This window comes from Apium graveolens, chromosome 9 (assembly GCF_009905375.1).
Source record: "Apium graveolens cultivar Ventura chromosome 9, ASM990537v1, whole genome shotgun sequence".
Taxonomy (NCBI): domain Eukaryota; kingdom Viridiplantae; phylum Streptophyta; class Magnoliopsida; order Apiales; family Apiaceae; genus Apium; species Apium graveolens.
The window spans coordinates 103,385,345-103,397,901 of NC_133655.1; the positions used below are offsets into that span (position 1 = coordinate 103,385,345).

The following is a 12,557-nucleotide window of genomic DNA, read 5'->3' on the forward strand; positions in this document are numbered from 1 at the left end:
GGGGGTTACCTGATACTTTTTAACGAAACCCGTGGGCAACTTGATATTTTTCCCTATTATAAATGGAGATATCGTACATATACGTGGGATACGCAAATGTAGGAAGGGTATCCATTGGATCCTTCTTTGATATATGCGTAATTTTAGTAAGTATTAGTAATATTCCTTTGACTTGTACGTATCCTATATTATCCTACCATCAAATGCATATCTCCCGTTATTTTTGCTGCTTCCTCAAATTTTACATTTAATTTTTTTAAAAAATATTTGAAAGTGCCCCCTCAAAATTCATTCAAAAACATAAAGGGGGTCGATATCGCCCATAAACTAAAATTTCTAGATCCAGCATTGCTTGAATGCTAATGTTAACGGACACATCTATCTTGTGCTCAGGCATTTCTCCCGGTTCTTCTTGCCCCAGTCAGTGATCCCATTTTCGAAAGTACACACTCGTACGTTACAGGTGGAGTGGAGAAGATGGTATCCCAACAAAAATCATAAATTGCCGAAGAAGGTGCTCTTTCTACATGCTTGCCAACAAATGGAGCCCATCATCTATCCCGTGCTCTGGCATTTCTCCCAGATCTTGCCGACTTTCTTACATTCTTTGCTCATCACTGATCAGTTAGTATATGAAGCTTATCTTAGCAAAGCAGACGATGACTAATTGAGTTTTCACAGGAAAAAGCTACACTGGTTCACCACATGGCAAGACATGGTCCATGTTCATTACTTTTTTGCTATGGAGGCGAAGCATGGAAACTGCTGTTTTAATTAGAACAACTTGGATTCAAAACAATTGAGCCATTTTGACGGTGAATACAATATATACATAATACACATGACATTAAATAATTGCGGCTGTTTAATGATATTGAGCTCAAGTAGCCAGTAAGACAAATGATCATCTCTTAGATACACATAAATTGGAAAATTATTCAGTTACAATCAATGGTATACATGTGGAGATTATAACAAATACAACATTATTTCTACCCCCTATATTTTTCTGTTGGTATAAATACGCAAGTAAAATATTGGGTTAGAATTGTGGTAATCTGCAATTCTGGTACAGGTTGCACTTGTGGAAAAAAATGCGTGTAAACATGTCTGTGCTGAAATAACAACCAAACAAATAGGTTGGTGTCACCATATCATATTATTGCTTTTTAACCTGCAAGTGACATGAAAATAGCAGAAATTACTGTATCATTAAAGCCTACATGATGAAGAAAGCATAATATTTTAACGGCTTTTCAGTGGTGTGCCCATTGACACACAATAAGCACAAACTTCTATAATTTTGGCTTGTTTTGATTAGCCAACACTTCTTAATTATGGTGGACCCTCTGCATTCACAACTACACTAATCAAAACACTCCAAACTTATAAGTTTTAGTGCTTAGCATGTGCCCATAGGCACACACCAGACAAACCCATTTTAGCTTCATAAGATAAAAACATTTACATTCTAAATCTTGTAAATCATTTGTTAAACTACAACTTCTCATTACTGTGGTAGCTCAGTTTGCAATTTGGACAAATTAATATATGGAAACCATTATTATTATTTTTTTTTTAGTAAGTATATGGAAACCATTATTAACTCCAATAACATATCATACCTTTTTTAGGTACTTCTTGTGTAATTTCAATGCTCCGATGCATGTTTTTTTGGCATCTATATTTCCATTCGTGTCGTTCAATATCTAAAAATTAACAGCGGATTATAAGTAATATACCAAAATGAGTCGATAGAAAGCAGCTAGAAATCTGCTAAATGGAAGACATAATATTAACACTTACAGGAAATATGTAACAAAGGATAATTTTAAAACTGACCTTAACAACATCATCCAATCCACGAGCCTCTATTAATTTCGAGCTCTTATCCTTCAGGACACTAGCTACTAAGAAAACAGAAATGGGGAGTGGGGTTTCAGCACCTTTACCTCCACTTTTTAGGTTTTCTCTTTCATACTTGCCAAATTGCTTTTTTGATTTTGATTTTCCTTTTGATTCATCTGACTTCTCAATTGGTGCTTCAGGGTCTGCCGCATACAAAGAACACAAATCTGGGTCGTATTCCAGAGCCCACATCATCTGTGGAAGGTTATTGTTCAAGAAAAAATATAGATATGTGAATATGCATGGACTCACAAAATTGAATTGGTGAGTTACGAAATGCCCATACGAAAGCATGGAAACCATAGACTTCCAGCCACTCTTTTTACTCTCATTAAGAAAAAAAATTCCCCAGAGTGATGTCGGGTAGGAAGTCATTTTCCTCAGCTAATCAGATTGGAAGTAAGCACCTTACATGACAGGGTGACAACATGCAGAACTAATGTTTTAAAAGATGCAGACCTTTTTATAAACAGGCCAACAGTTCTAATAGTCCAGCTTTGCTAGAATTTTAGTGAATGAGAACAACAAATAATTTCACAAATGTGTTTTTTACTTTATACAAAGAAGAACCTACTGCAATATAAGACAGTTGCACTATGAATTTCCTGTTACCCCTTCAATTCTGAAAGTGTTGCACTTTGAGTTGCCTTCTACCAATATCCAGTCATATAAATGAGTTTAGTTTCACTAATAAGATATCGGAACTATACCTCCCAGAGGTACAAAGAATCACCAAAAGAGAACTCGCGACGGAACAAAACCATTAGCATCCGGAAAGCAAATAGATAATCGCCACCACCCAGGTTCTCTGCATCCAAACAGAAGAGAGTAACAAATACAACAAGGAAGGCACACATGAACAAAGAAAACAAAAATGTCAGAAATAATTAGCCTCGATGATACAAGGAAAAAGATAAAAAAACTGCAAGGCTTTAGCCCAACGAAAACCCTCTCCTCTTGGTAATATATCATCTAGGATTCACGTCTTAGTGGAGACACGTAAGCGCAAGTTTTTAAATTTCTGTAATTGAATTTAACCAAAAAATATAAACATAAAGAAATTACTTCAACTATGACATATCACAATGCACATGGACTGGCTTGTTAAACAATAATGATGCGTCTATTCTCATCTTAACTTTTCGAATAATTGTACCAAAATTGTGAAAAGCAAAATCATATTTAAAACTTAATAATAATTCATTTATTATTGAAACAATCTACGTAGCGTATGAGCAATAACAGAAGATGTACCTAAGTGCTGATGAAGCTTTGGATCAATAACTTCAGTAACTGCAGCTAAATGACTAAGTTGTGTCTCAACGCCAACCGAGTTTGCAGTACAGGTGAAATTTCCTCTCTTGAAGAAACAAACAGCAAATGCATCATAGAAATGTTAATGTTTGCCATATGTAGAAAGAACAGTAATTTAATAAGCTCGAAATATAGAAACTCTATTAAAAACCAAGTATTACTTAGTTTTGTCCAAATTTATTAGGCAGTTCCATATACAATAAAATTGAGGGCAAGTTCATTTTTCGAATTGTAAAGCATGCCAGTAACCGGAAACGAAGTTGTAGTGACATGGGCTCTAGAGCCTAAAAAATAGAGTACTGGCATATTATTTCATTCAAGTAGAAAAATTAGAAATGTATGGCTGGTCTTGGTATGAAAAAAAAGGTAAAAGCATGACGTTTTTCTAAATTTGTGAATTGCAAGTGATTTAAAATGTTGGCCAAATATATGATAAGCAGTAGAAATATAATTTGAGATGATATTTTACCAGTCGACGCATCAAGTGTTCAAAACACCAAAAGGCATCTGCCTCGTCTTCAAGAAGAATAATCATGGGAGAGCAGAGATCACTCATACCTGACCTCAATAAAAAGAGCCAATTCTTTATAACCAGGAATCAATACGATCGTACTAACAAGTAACAAAACTTCTATAAGCTACTTCTATACTGGAGATAATGACATCTACATTCAAGCATATCTGGACCCCATTAAGTTCCATCTGGATGCAGTTGCAGTTGTTAATCAACATTAGTCTTTTACAAAAAGGTTAATCACATCAAAGGGAATTGGGATTGAGATACACCCAAATTACAGATATACACTATTACTGTCTAACCAAGTAACTGAATCTGACTTTTTTTGCTAAGTTTGAATCTGACTTTTTTTTTGCTAAATATACTATTTTTTGCTAAATAGAATCTGACTTTTTAACTGAAGTAAACTAAAATTCCTCATCCATAAGGATTCTAAATCATAATTCCCAATTCTTTTAGCAATATTTAAACCAACCCAGTGAAATACTTTGTAAAGAAATAAAACCTTGGTAGTACAAGAAAGTCAATTAACAACTGACCTTGACAGTAGCCCACATCTTTATCAAACCATGAATAGACTGCTAGGATATCCCAAAGTTTTGACAAGTTCTCTTGCTTCTCAAAATACACTAATGTCCTGTCAGTGCGCTTCACATCGAGACCTAATATAGAGATCAATTCAAGATGCGGAAGTAACAAAAAGCAGCATTAAGTAAACAAAAGAAAATAGAGGCACATTATAAGATAACAACAATGACAAAATTAGGCTTTCACAATGACAAGAGAATGAGGTATGTGCAAACTTGAATAAACTATTATCTTGTAGAGAAGGTGGTATTTTTGTATGATTTGAGCAAGATAAGTACTGAAGGATGTGGCACAAAGAGTGACGGCAAAGATGATTGCAAAGGGTCATAGGACCAAAAATGCCTCTCAAGTATTTAACTTGGCCAGCTGACATGACCAAAGGGTAATTTCTTTCAAAGACAATGTCTCTCATCCCCCAATTAACTTTTCTTTAATATATTAGCTGATCTGACAGTTATTATTACGAGACTGTACCATTCTTCCTTTATAGAAAGGCAGTACAGAAAACATTAGAAACTTACAAGGACCACCTTTGGAAGATGCAATATAAAAAAAATAGTTTTGGGGTTACATCTGAAATTAGTAATTTATTCATAAAAGATGGAATCACAAGCCATGCGCACATTAAAAATCTCAAAATGTAGGGGATTAGGCAAAGGAACGCAGATAACCAACTCTTATAATCATACTGGTGACCAACCTATTTGGTGTAGTGTCAGCTTCCACTGGATTATTCTCTCATCTTGAGGTCCACGAGGGACTGCCTCCCGTAAGAGTTCGTTGTAGTTGGCAGCATCTGTGTTAGAGATAATATTGTGAAAATTAGAACTTAATGTGTTATCCTACGTGAAAGCTTAAAGTTATTAGCATCACCATTTTCTTTGACAAGGTCATATCTCTGTTGAAGCACAATAGGATCTTGAATAGGTTTTCCATCCTCAGTAATTACAGGCGCGGTAATGAATCTACCACTTCCAACCATAGGAAACATTTGACGACACTCATCTTTTAGCTGAGCATATCTGACCCTAATGGCATAAAAACGTAAATAGAATGAGTTTTATGTGACATGATATTCAATAAGTATTGAGTAAATATTATCTTCTACAACAACGGTTGGAGGAATATATGTCTTTGGACAAATATGTGAATGACTCAATGGCCTATCATAGGTATTACTTTATCAGATGCATCCCTACACCTTAAAAAAAGAATATCACTCAAAAAGATAGTATAGAATGTGTTGTGTAGAGATTACTTGATCACTTCAAAAACAACCAGCATACGATTTTTATAAAAAATGCCTGCTCCATGCAAACCTAAGAGCAAGTCCAATGCATAGCTTATTTAGTCTTATAGCTATAATATAGGACTAAAATCATAAAACTCAACTCCAATGCATAGCTATATATTGATGGATAAATGCATAAATGGATACTTGGTCTTATATTTGAGACCAAGAATGGCTATAGTAATCCTTGCCACATCATCAAATAACTAATAATATAGTGCAAAGAGGTCCACTTTAAAATAAAGTGAATGAGTTGGACAAAATGTTAACTAAATATGGAATTATTTGGTTGTAAAATACAACTAGCATTGGAGTGCAAGTGCTATTTTAGCACCAAAAACTACTTTTTGGTGCCATATTATAGCAATGGCTATAGCCATTTTCCATTTAGCATTGGACTTGCTCTAAATAGCATTTAAGTTAAAAAAGACAGGAGGACAAGGAGCCAGGATGCTTAAAGATAGATGAGCATAATTATATTGTGGAAATAGGATTTATGGCTACACAAACTATTGAGAACGGTTCTAGATCTCGTCCAAAACCAACTACTGTAGGGAATTTATTGAAACCGCTGAATTCGGAATATGGTAAAGTAGCCCCTGGATGGGGAACAGCTCCTTTAATGGGTGTCGCAATGGCCCTAATTTCAATAATTTTATCTATCATTTTGGAGATTTATAATTCTTCTGATCCTGAAGCAGAACTCACTAAGGTTCCTCTTAGTTTGCACAGAAAATTATTTAAGAATAATATACCTTCGGCGTTGTCGTAGCTGCTGTCTTTCGTCAAATGTGCTCGTAGTATCATAACAACCTAGTAAAAATTCCCAGACTTCCCCTCTTATCGTTGGATGCACTCCCTAATTCAGTCACAGTATATGTAAGAAATACGTTTTGAGCCCTGAATCAAAGTTGCATATAGATTTTGGACAAAGAGAAAATATCCTGGAAGATTAAACTTTAAAGTATCAGATATTTTATAAATCTGGTCAAGAGAACGATATGTAATTTCTCTTTCGAGATAATGCAACGACCAACAATAGGCCACACCCCAGATTATTTTATAATTATGAATGTATCTAATGAACTTATGTACTTCTAATCTTTTCCAAAGGCTCTTACAGAAAAAAAGTGTCATCTGTATACATTTTGATAGAAAGAACCCCACTATTCTTCAAAAGTTCTGTATGTGCAAGTGCATCTTGCCCATTTGTTTGACACATATAAGCAAGATTTGACTTGTTCAAGAATGTATGTCTTACCCCATGATGTATACGACTAAGTGTCTTGCCTATGTCAAGATAGCCTTCTGGACTAAAGGCAGATTGCCACTTCCGCACGCTGAGGGTTTTTCCAGCCTGAAAGCGGAGATGGAGACAAAATCACACAAAAGGGTACGATAATGTAAGAATAAAGTGTAAAACCTACTAGTAAGTTTAATGAAGACGATCCTCCAAAGGATTAGTTAAACTTCTTAAATAGCAAGAAGATTACGTTCTAGTAATAATGTGATACTGATGCAAAATTGGTGTAAGAATCATCACGGTGACTAAATTATTTACGCAGCTAGTCAGCTGTCATAGCAGTAAGAACTTCAGATAATATCTAAAATCCTTCATAACTTATTCTTACCAACGATATGGTAGTAAGTTTTTCCAATTGAGACATTAAGGCGTTATTCTCCCATTCACTCTCATTCGTTGTCATTCAATGATAAGGACAGATCCTGAGGTTATCAGCACTACGAACAAATGCTTTTAAAGTAAAGAAAAAGAATCTTACCTTTAATCCAAAAAAATCTTTTGGTTACGGAAGTACATTGCTAAATTAATAATGAAAAGTTTCCTGGATGAGACAAAACAACTTAGGACTACTACAATTTCTTACTGAATTATTGAGCTTTTATAATTTAAAGGTTTAGATTAGTTAAGACCATCAAACAGGGTAAGAAACAAACACAATTTAAATTTTTTGGATTACTGAAGACATCAAATTCCAGCACCAAGTAAAGCACTCATATTTCAATAATATCTTCAACATCCAAAATAATTGCTAATGCATCATAATAACTAGCCAAAAAGCCTTGTAGCCATAATCTACTACCAAAAGCACCTATGTGCAAAATTATCTTTATAATCATTCTCGATCCACCAAGAGCATTACACATAATTGAAAGCTCAAGAAACAAATATTTAATACGGAGACAATCAAATATACTAATAATTCATTCATTTCCCTAAAAAAGTAAACCAAACAACATATTAGAAACATAGGAAACAAAATGCAACCTTAAAACAAAGAATAAAAAACCAAAAAATCGAAAGATTCAAGCACGAACCCGAATCTTAAACTTGGTCTTGGGAACATCTGTACATTCCGAACGAACCTGGTAGAAAGATTCAGTAGAGATACCAGGGTCCCTCCACATCATTCTCCTTTTCCTCCTCCCTCAAAAAATAAAAAAATTAATCTTTTAAGAAAATCTACCAAGAACCCATTTAAATCACCCAAAAAGATTCAACCCCAGATCAAAATCACCAAGAAAAGAACCAAAAGGAACAAAGATCATGTCTTTTGACGAATATAATATGTGTCTATAGTTAGGTGAAAAAAGGCCTTATTTTTATTATTGCATATAAATTATTGAGTGGTGGCAAATGGCAATGGACGAAGGATAAAATTAATAGATCAAACAGCTACTTAATTAATGTGGATCAATAAATAAAGCCACCCCACCACAATTTAGTTGCTAAATATGCAGATCATGCAATTATTAGTAACTATTTATATAATAATAATATTATTATTATTATGTATGCATCAAGTACCGAAAAAAGCGTGAGATGAACGAACTGGGTGATCTCCATCCAAGCCCATGTTTCGCGGGAGACAAGTCAATGAAAGAGATGAAGGTTACTACCTACTGCTGCTCCTTGGTCTTGGAAACTATACATACACATTTTTATGTATAGAAGTGACGACCCTGTCAATTGTAACAAATACTGTAATACTGTACTTTCTCATTCTTTTCTCTTTGCCGTGCGAAAAAGTTAAAATTATTGCAAAGGTGGGGTGTTTATATTTAAAGCTTAGTTTTTTTAATTAGTTTATAATCCGTACTATGCACAAATATTTTTTATATATATTTCGCAATTTTTAAAATGCGCAATTTGTTTACTTAAAATTTTTAATATAATATAATTTGATAATTATTATATATATACACATATATTTGTAAAAATATATTATCGTCCATATTAAATTGATAATACATGAATCATAATTATCAAAAAATTAAATGAAATCACTGTCATCCATATTATATAATGTAAGGATATAATTTGATTTTTCTATTTAAAGATATTTAAATTTGAAAAAATAATATTAAATTGAAATATATAGTATTATTGTTATTTTTATGCATGTTTACGAAATATAATTATTTTTTATTATTTAAACAATAATTTTATCCCACTTCAATAGTATACAAATCACATTTAGTTTTATTTTAATTTTTTCTTATCTCGAAACCCATTATACTAATCAAATTCAACTAATTATATTTGATTTTAATTTAATTTTGTTTAAAGCCGGATGAATATAGATTTTTGTTTAACTCAGATGAATAGTATATATATATATATACTAATCGAATTTTATTTTGATTTTATTATGTTATGTCGTGAATAAGTTTTATAAATTTTTAGCTTGGATGAATAGTAAATATTATTTTGTTTTAGCCCGATGTTATTATTCTGATCGACGAATTACCAGTTCAATAATATAATTTTTTTAGCCAAATCAATATTAGTTATGTTTTAACCCGAAATTCATTACACCGACTAAACCAACTAATTATACTTAGTTTGATTTTAAATTTATTTCAAGCTCGACAAATACTATAATTTTTATGTCAAGATTATTAATGTGTGTTAGATATATTTGAGATGTCATGTCTAATCTAATTTGTGTTTAGTTTTCAGAACTTAACAAAAGGACATATCAAGACTTACTGAGATCAGAACTTACCGAAGTCAGAACTTAATAACAGAACTTAAGGCGTTAGAAGATACATATCAGGATTTAAGTGCGGGAAGACTTCAGATAAGGAATGCGGCTGATTTACAGGAGAAAATCTGGACTAAAACAAAAGAAGATATGCATGAAGAGTTAGAGGACTAGAAGACTTGTAGAAGATATCTGATTGATATATTTTAGGAGACATAATTATATTCCATATCAATTATAATATATCTTGTAACTGTGTACTATATAAACACAGCATAGGGTTTACACTATATGTGTTATCATTATCGAGATGATTATACATTGTAACCTAGCAGCTATTAGTGATATTGTTCATCACTGAGAGAGAACAACAGTTCTATTATAACAGAGTTTATTTGAATATACTTGATCTTTGTTACATACTTGTGTTGAAATAGATTTGATTGTATAAACACTATATTCAACCCCCTTCTATAGTGTTGTGTGACCTAACAAGTGGTATCAGAGCTTTTCTGTTAACACACATACAGTAAAGATCCAAACAATCATGTCTGAAGAAACACAAACCCCAACTAAGCCCACCAAAACTCAGGAAACTCAAAACACGCAAACCCACAGTCGATATGAGACTATTAGGGTTCCCATACTGAGACCTTCTGAGTATCCCATATGGAAAGTGAAGATGGCTATATTTCTGGAAGCTACAGATCTAGAATATCTTGACAGAATTAATGAAGGACCATATAAGCCTACCAAGCTCTCTGTTGGAGTTGCTAATCAACCAGCTTAGACCATACCAAATGAGAGAGGTGAATACACACCTGAAGATATCTCATCAATTACCAAGGATGCAAGGGTAATGCATTTGTTGCATAGTGCAATTGATAATGTCATGTCAAACAGGGTAATTGGATGCAAGACTGCAAAGGAGATATGGGATGCTTTGGAGACAAGATGTCGGGAAACTGATGCAATCAAAAAGAACAGGAGGACTATACTCACTCAAGAGTATGAGCACTTTGACTCAAAAGCTGATGAGTCATTAACTGATTTATATGACAGGTTTGTCAAACTCTTGAATGATCTATCACTGGTGGACAAGGAATATGATCTTGAAGATTCAAATCTAAAATTCCATTTAGCTCTTCCTGAAAATTAGGATTTGAAGTCTACTACCATAAGAGACAACTATGACCTTACTGAAATTACTCTTGATGAAATTTATGGTATGCTCTAGACTTATGAACTTGAGATGAATCAAATGAGTAAGAGGCATGTAAGAAAGTCAAGGACAGTTGCTCTTAAAGCTGAGGAGGATTCTCCTAAAGTTGTTATCTCAAAGAAGGGCAAAGGAAAGGCTCTCATCATAAAGTCTGATTTAGAGTCACCATATTCTGATGATGATGATTCAGAAACTGAAAGTTTATCCGAAGTTGATGTTGATGCAAAGATGATGCAACTGTGTGCTCTTATGGTGAAGGGTATCACAAAGATAGCCTACAAGAAATTCAGAAAGGGAAAGAAGTTTTTCATGAAAGGTGGAAGTTCTGATAAGAAAGGTTTCAGAAAGTCTGAAGGCAAAGGAGGAAAGTATGACAGAGGAGACAATTCAAATGTCAAATGCTACAATTGTGGTGAAAGAGGCCACATATCTCCTGACTGCAAGAAAGGAAAAATTGATAAAGGCAAGGCACTTTTCGCAAAGAAGAAAAGCTGGACAGACACTTCAGATTCTGAAGATGAGGTGAACTATACCTTGATGGCAAATACTGATAGCAGTACTGACACTGCTGAATTAAAGGTACCTCAAACAACCTTTGCTTTTCATACTGATGATATTACTGAGTTGAGATTATACCTCAAAACCATATTCATTAGTTTTAGAGATCAGACTTTAACATGTGAAAGATTAACATCTGAAAGTCTTGCTCTTATAAACAGAAATGACTATTTAGAAAAGGAGTTAGTTGTTCTTCATCAAACTAAGAAAGAAAGAGATGAGGCTTTATATGTTAGAGATGGAGTACTAAAATTGAATGAATCTCTAAAAACTGATTTAAAAAAGGAAAGAGAAATCATCAGAACTTGGACTAACTCTGGCAGAACAACTCAAAATTTACTAAGTAGTGGAAACTGGAAAGAGGGCTTAGGTTATAGAGATGATAAAAGTGAGAAAGGAACTGTGCAAATTGAGCCAATTGTTGTTAAACATGCTACTAAGCCAAAGATAAATCCTGTTAAATTTGTAGCAAAAACTATTATGTCTGATTCTGAAAAAATGAAAGATTCTAAGACAGAAGTAAAAGAAAAGTCAACTTCTGACAAATTAAAACATGATAAACCAGCTGAAGTAAACATAGACTTAATGACAAAGAAGCAGCTTAAGCATAAGCTGAAAGAGATTAGAAATGTGAACAAGGTAAATGAAGCTAGGAAAAATAGGGATGAAAAGGAAGGTGTGAATAAAAGCAACAATTATATGCCTGTTCCTAATGCTCCTAGAAAGAAATGTTATAATTGTGGAAACTCTAATCATCTTGCTTTTTTTTGCAGGAAAAATAAAGATATAAACTCTTTACCTCCTAAATCAGGAGTTAAGAGTCATTCTGTTAGGTTTAAACCACAAAATCCTTGTTTTCATTGTGGTAATTTATGACATTCCATTTATACTTGTAAGGAATATCATAGTTTGTACTATGATTATTATCAAATAAAACCTTCTTTGAAGAAAGTTAGTGTAATTCCTTCTAGTGTAAATTCTGATGCAAAGTCTGATATAAAGTCTGATAAACAACATGTTAGCATAAACTCTGAAATTAAATCCGCTGCAAATACTAACAAACTTAAAAAGGACAAAGGATCTAAGCAAGTCTGGGTCCTTAAAACTAACCAATAGTGGTCTTTGTGATTGCAGGGCAACAGGAAAAATATC

The 12,557-nt window shown here is 33.4% G+C and overlaps 1 protein-coding gene across 1 annotated transcript; it reads right to left on the reverse strand.

Moving 5' to 3' along the window:
• Window positions 1-892: 892 nt before the first annotated feature.
• LOC141683921 (rab GTPase-activating protein 22-like) lies at window positions 893-8,614 on the reverse strand. The gene is made up of 13 exons (XM_074488727.1): window positions 8,446-8,614; window positions 7,956-8,065; window positions 6,880-6,975; window positions 6,374-6,477; window positions 5,201-5,355; window positions 5,028-5,123; window positions 4,279-4,401; window positions 3,692-3,780; window positions 3,163-3,268; window positions 2,619-2,716; window positions 1,843-2,103; window positions 1,626-1,709; window positions 893-1,174 (listed from the first exon to the last, which is right to left on the reverse strand). The coding sequence occupies exons 1-13, from the start codon at window positions 8,492-8,494 to the stop codon at window positions 1,160-1,162; spliced, it is 1,386 nt and encodes a 461-aa protein (XP_074344828.1). The 5' UTR covers window positions 8,495-8,614; the 3' UTR covers window positions 893-1,159.
• Between the last annotated feature and the right edge of the window lie 3,943 nt (window positions 8,615-12,557).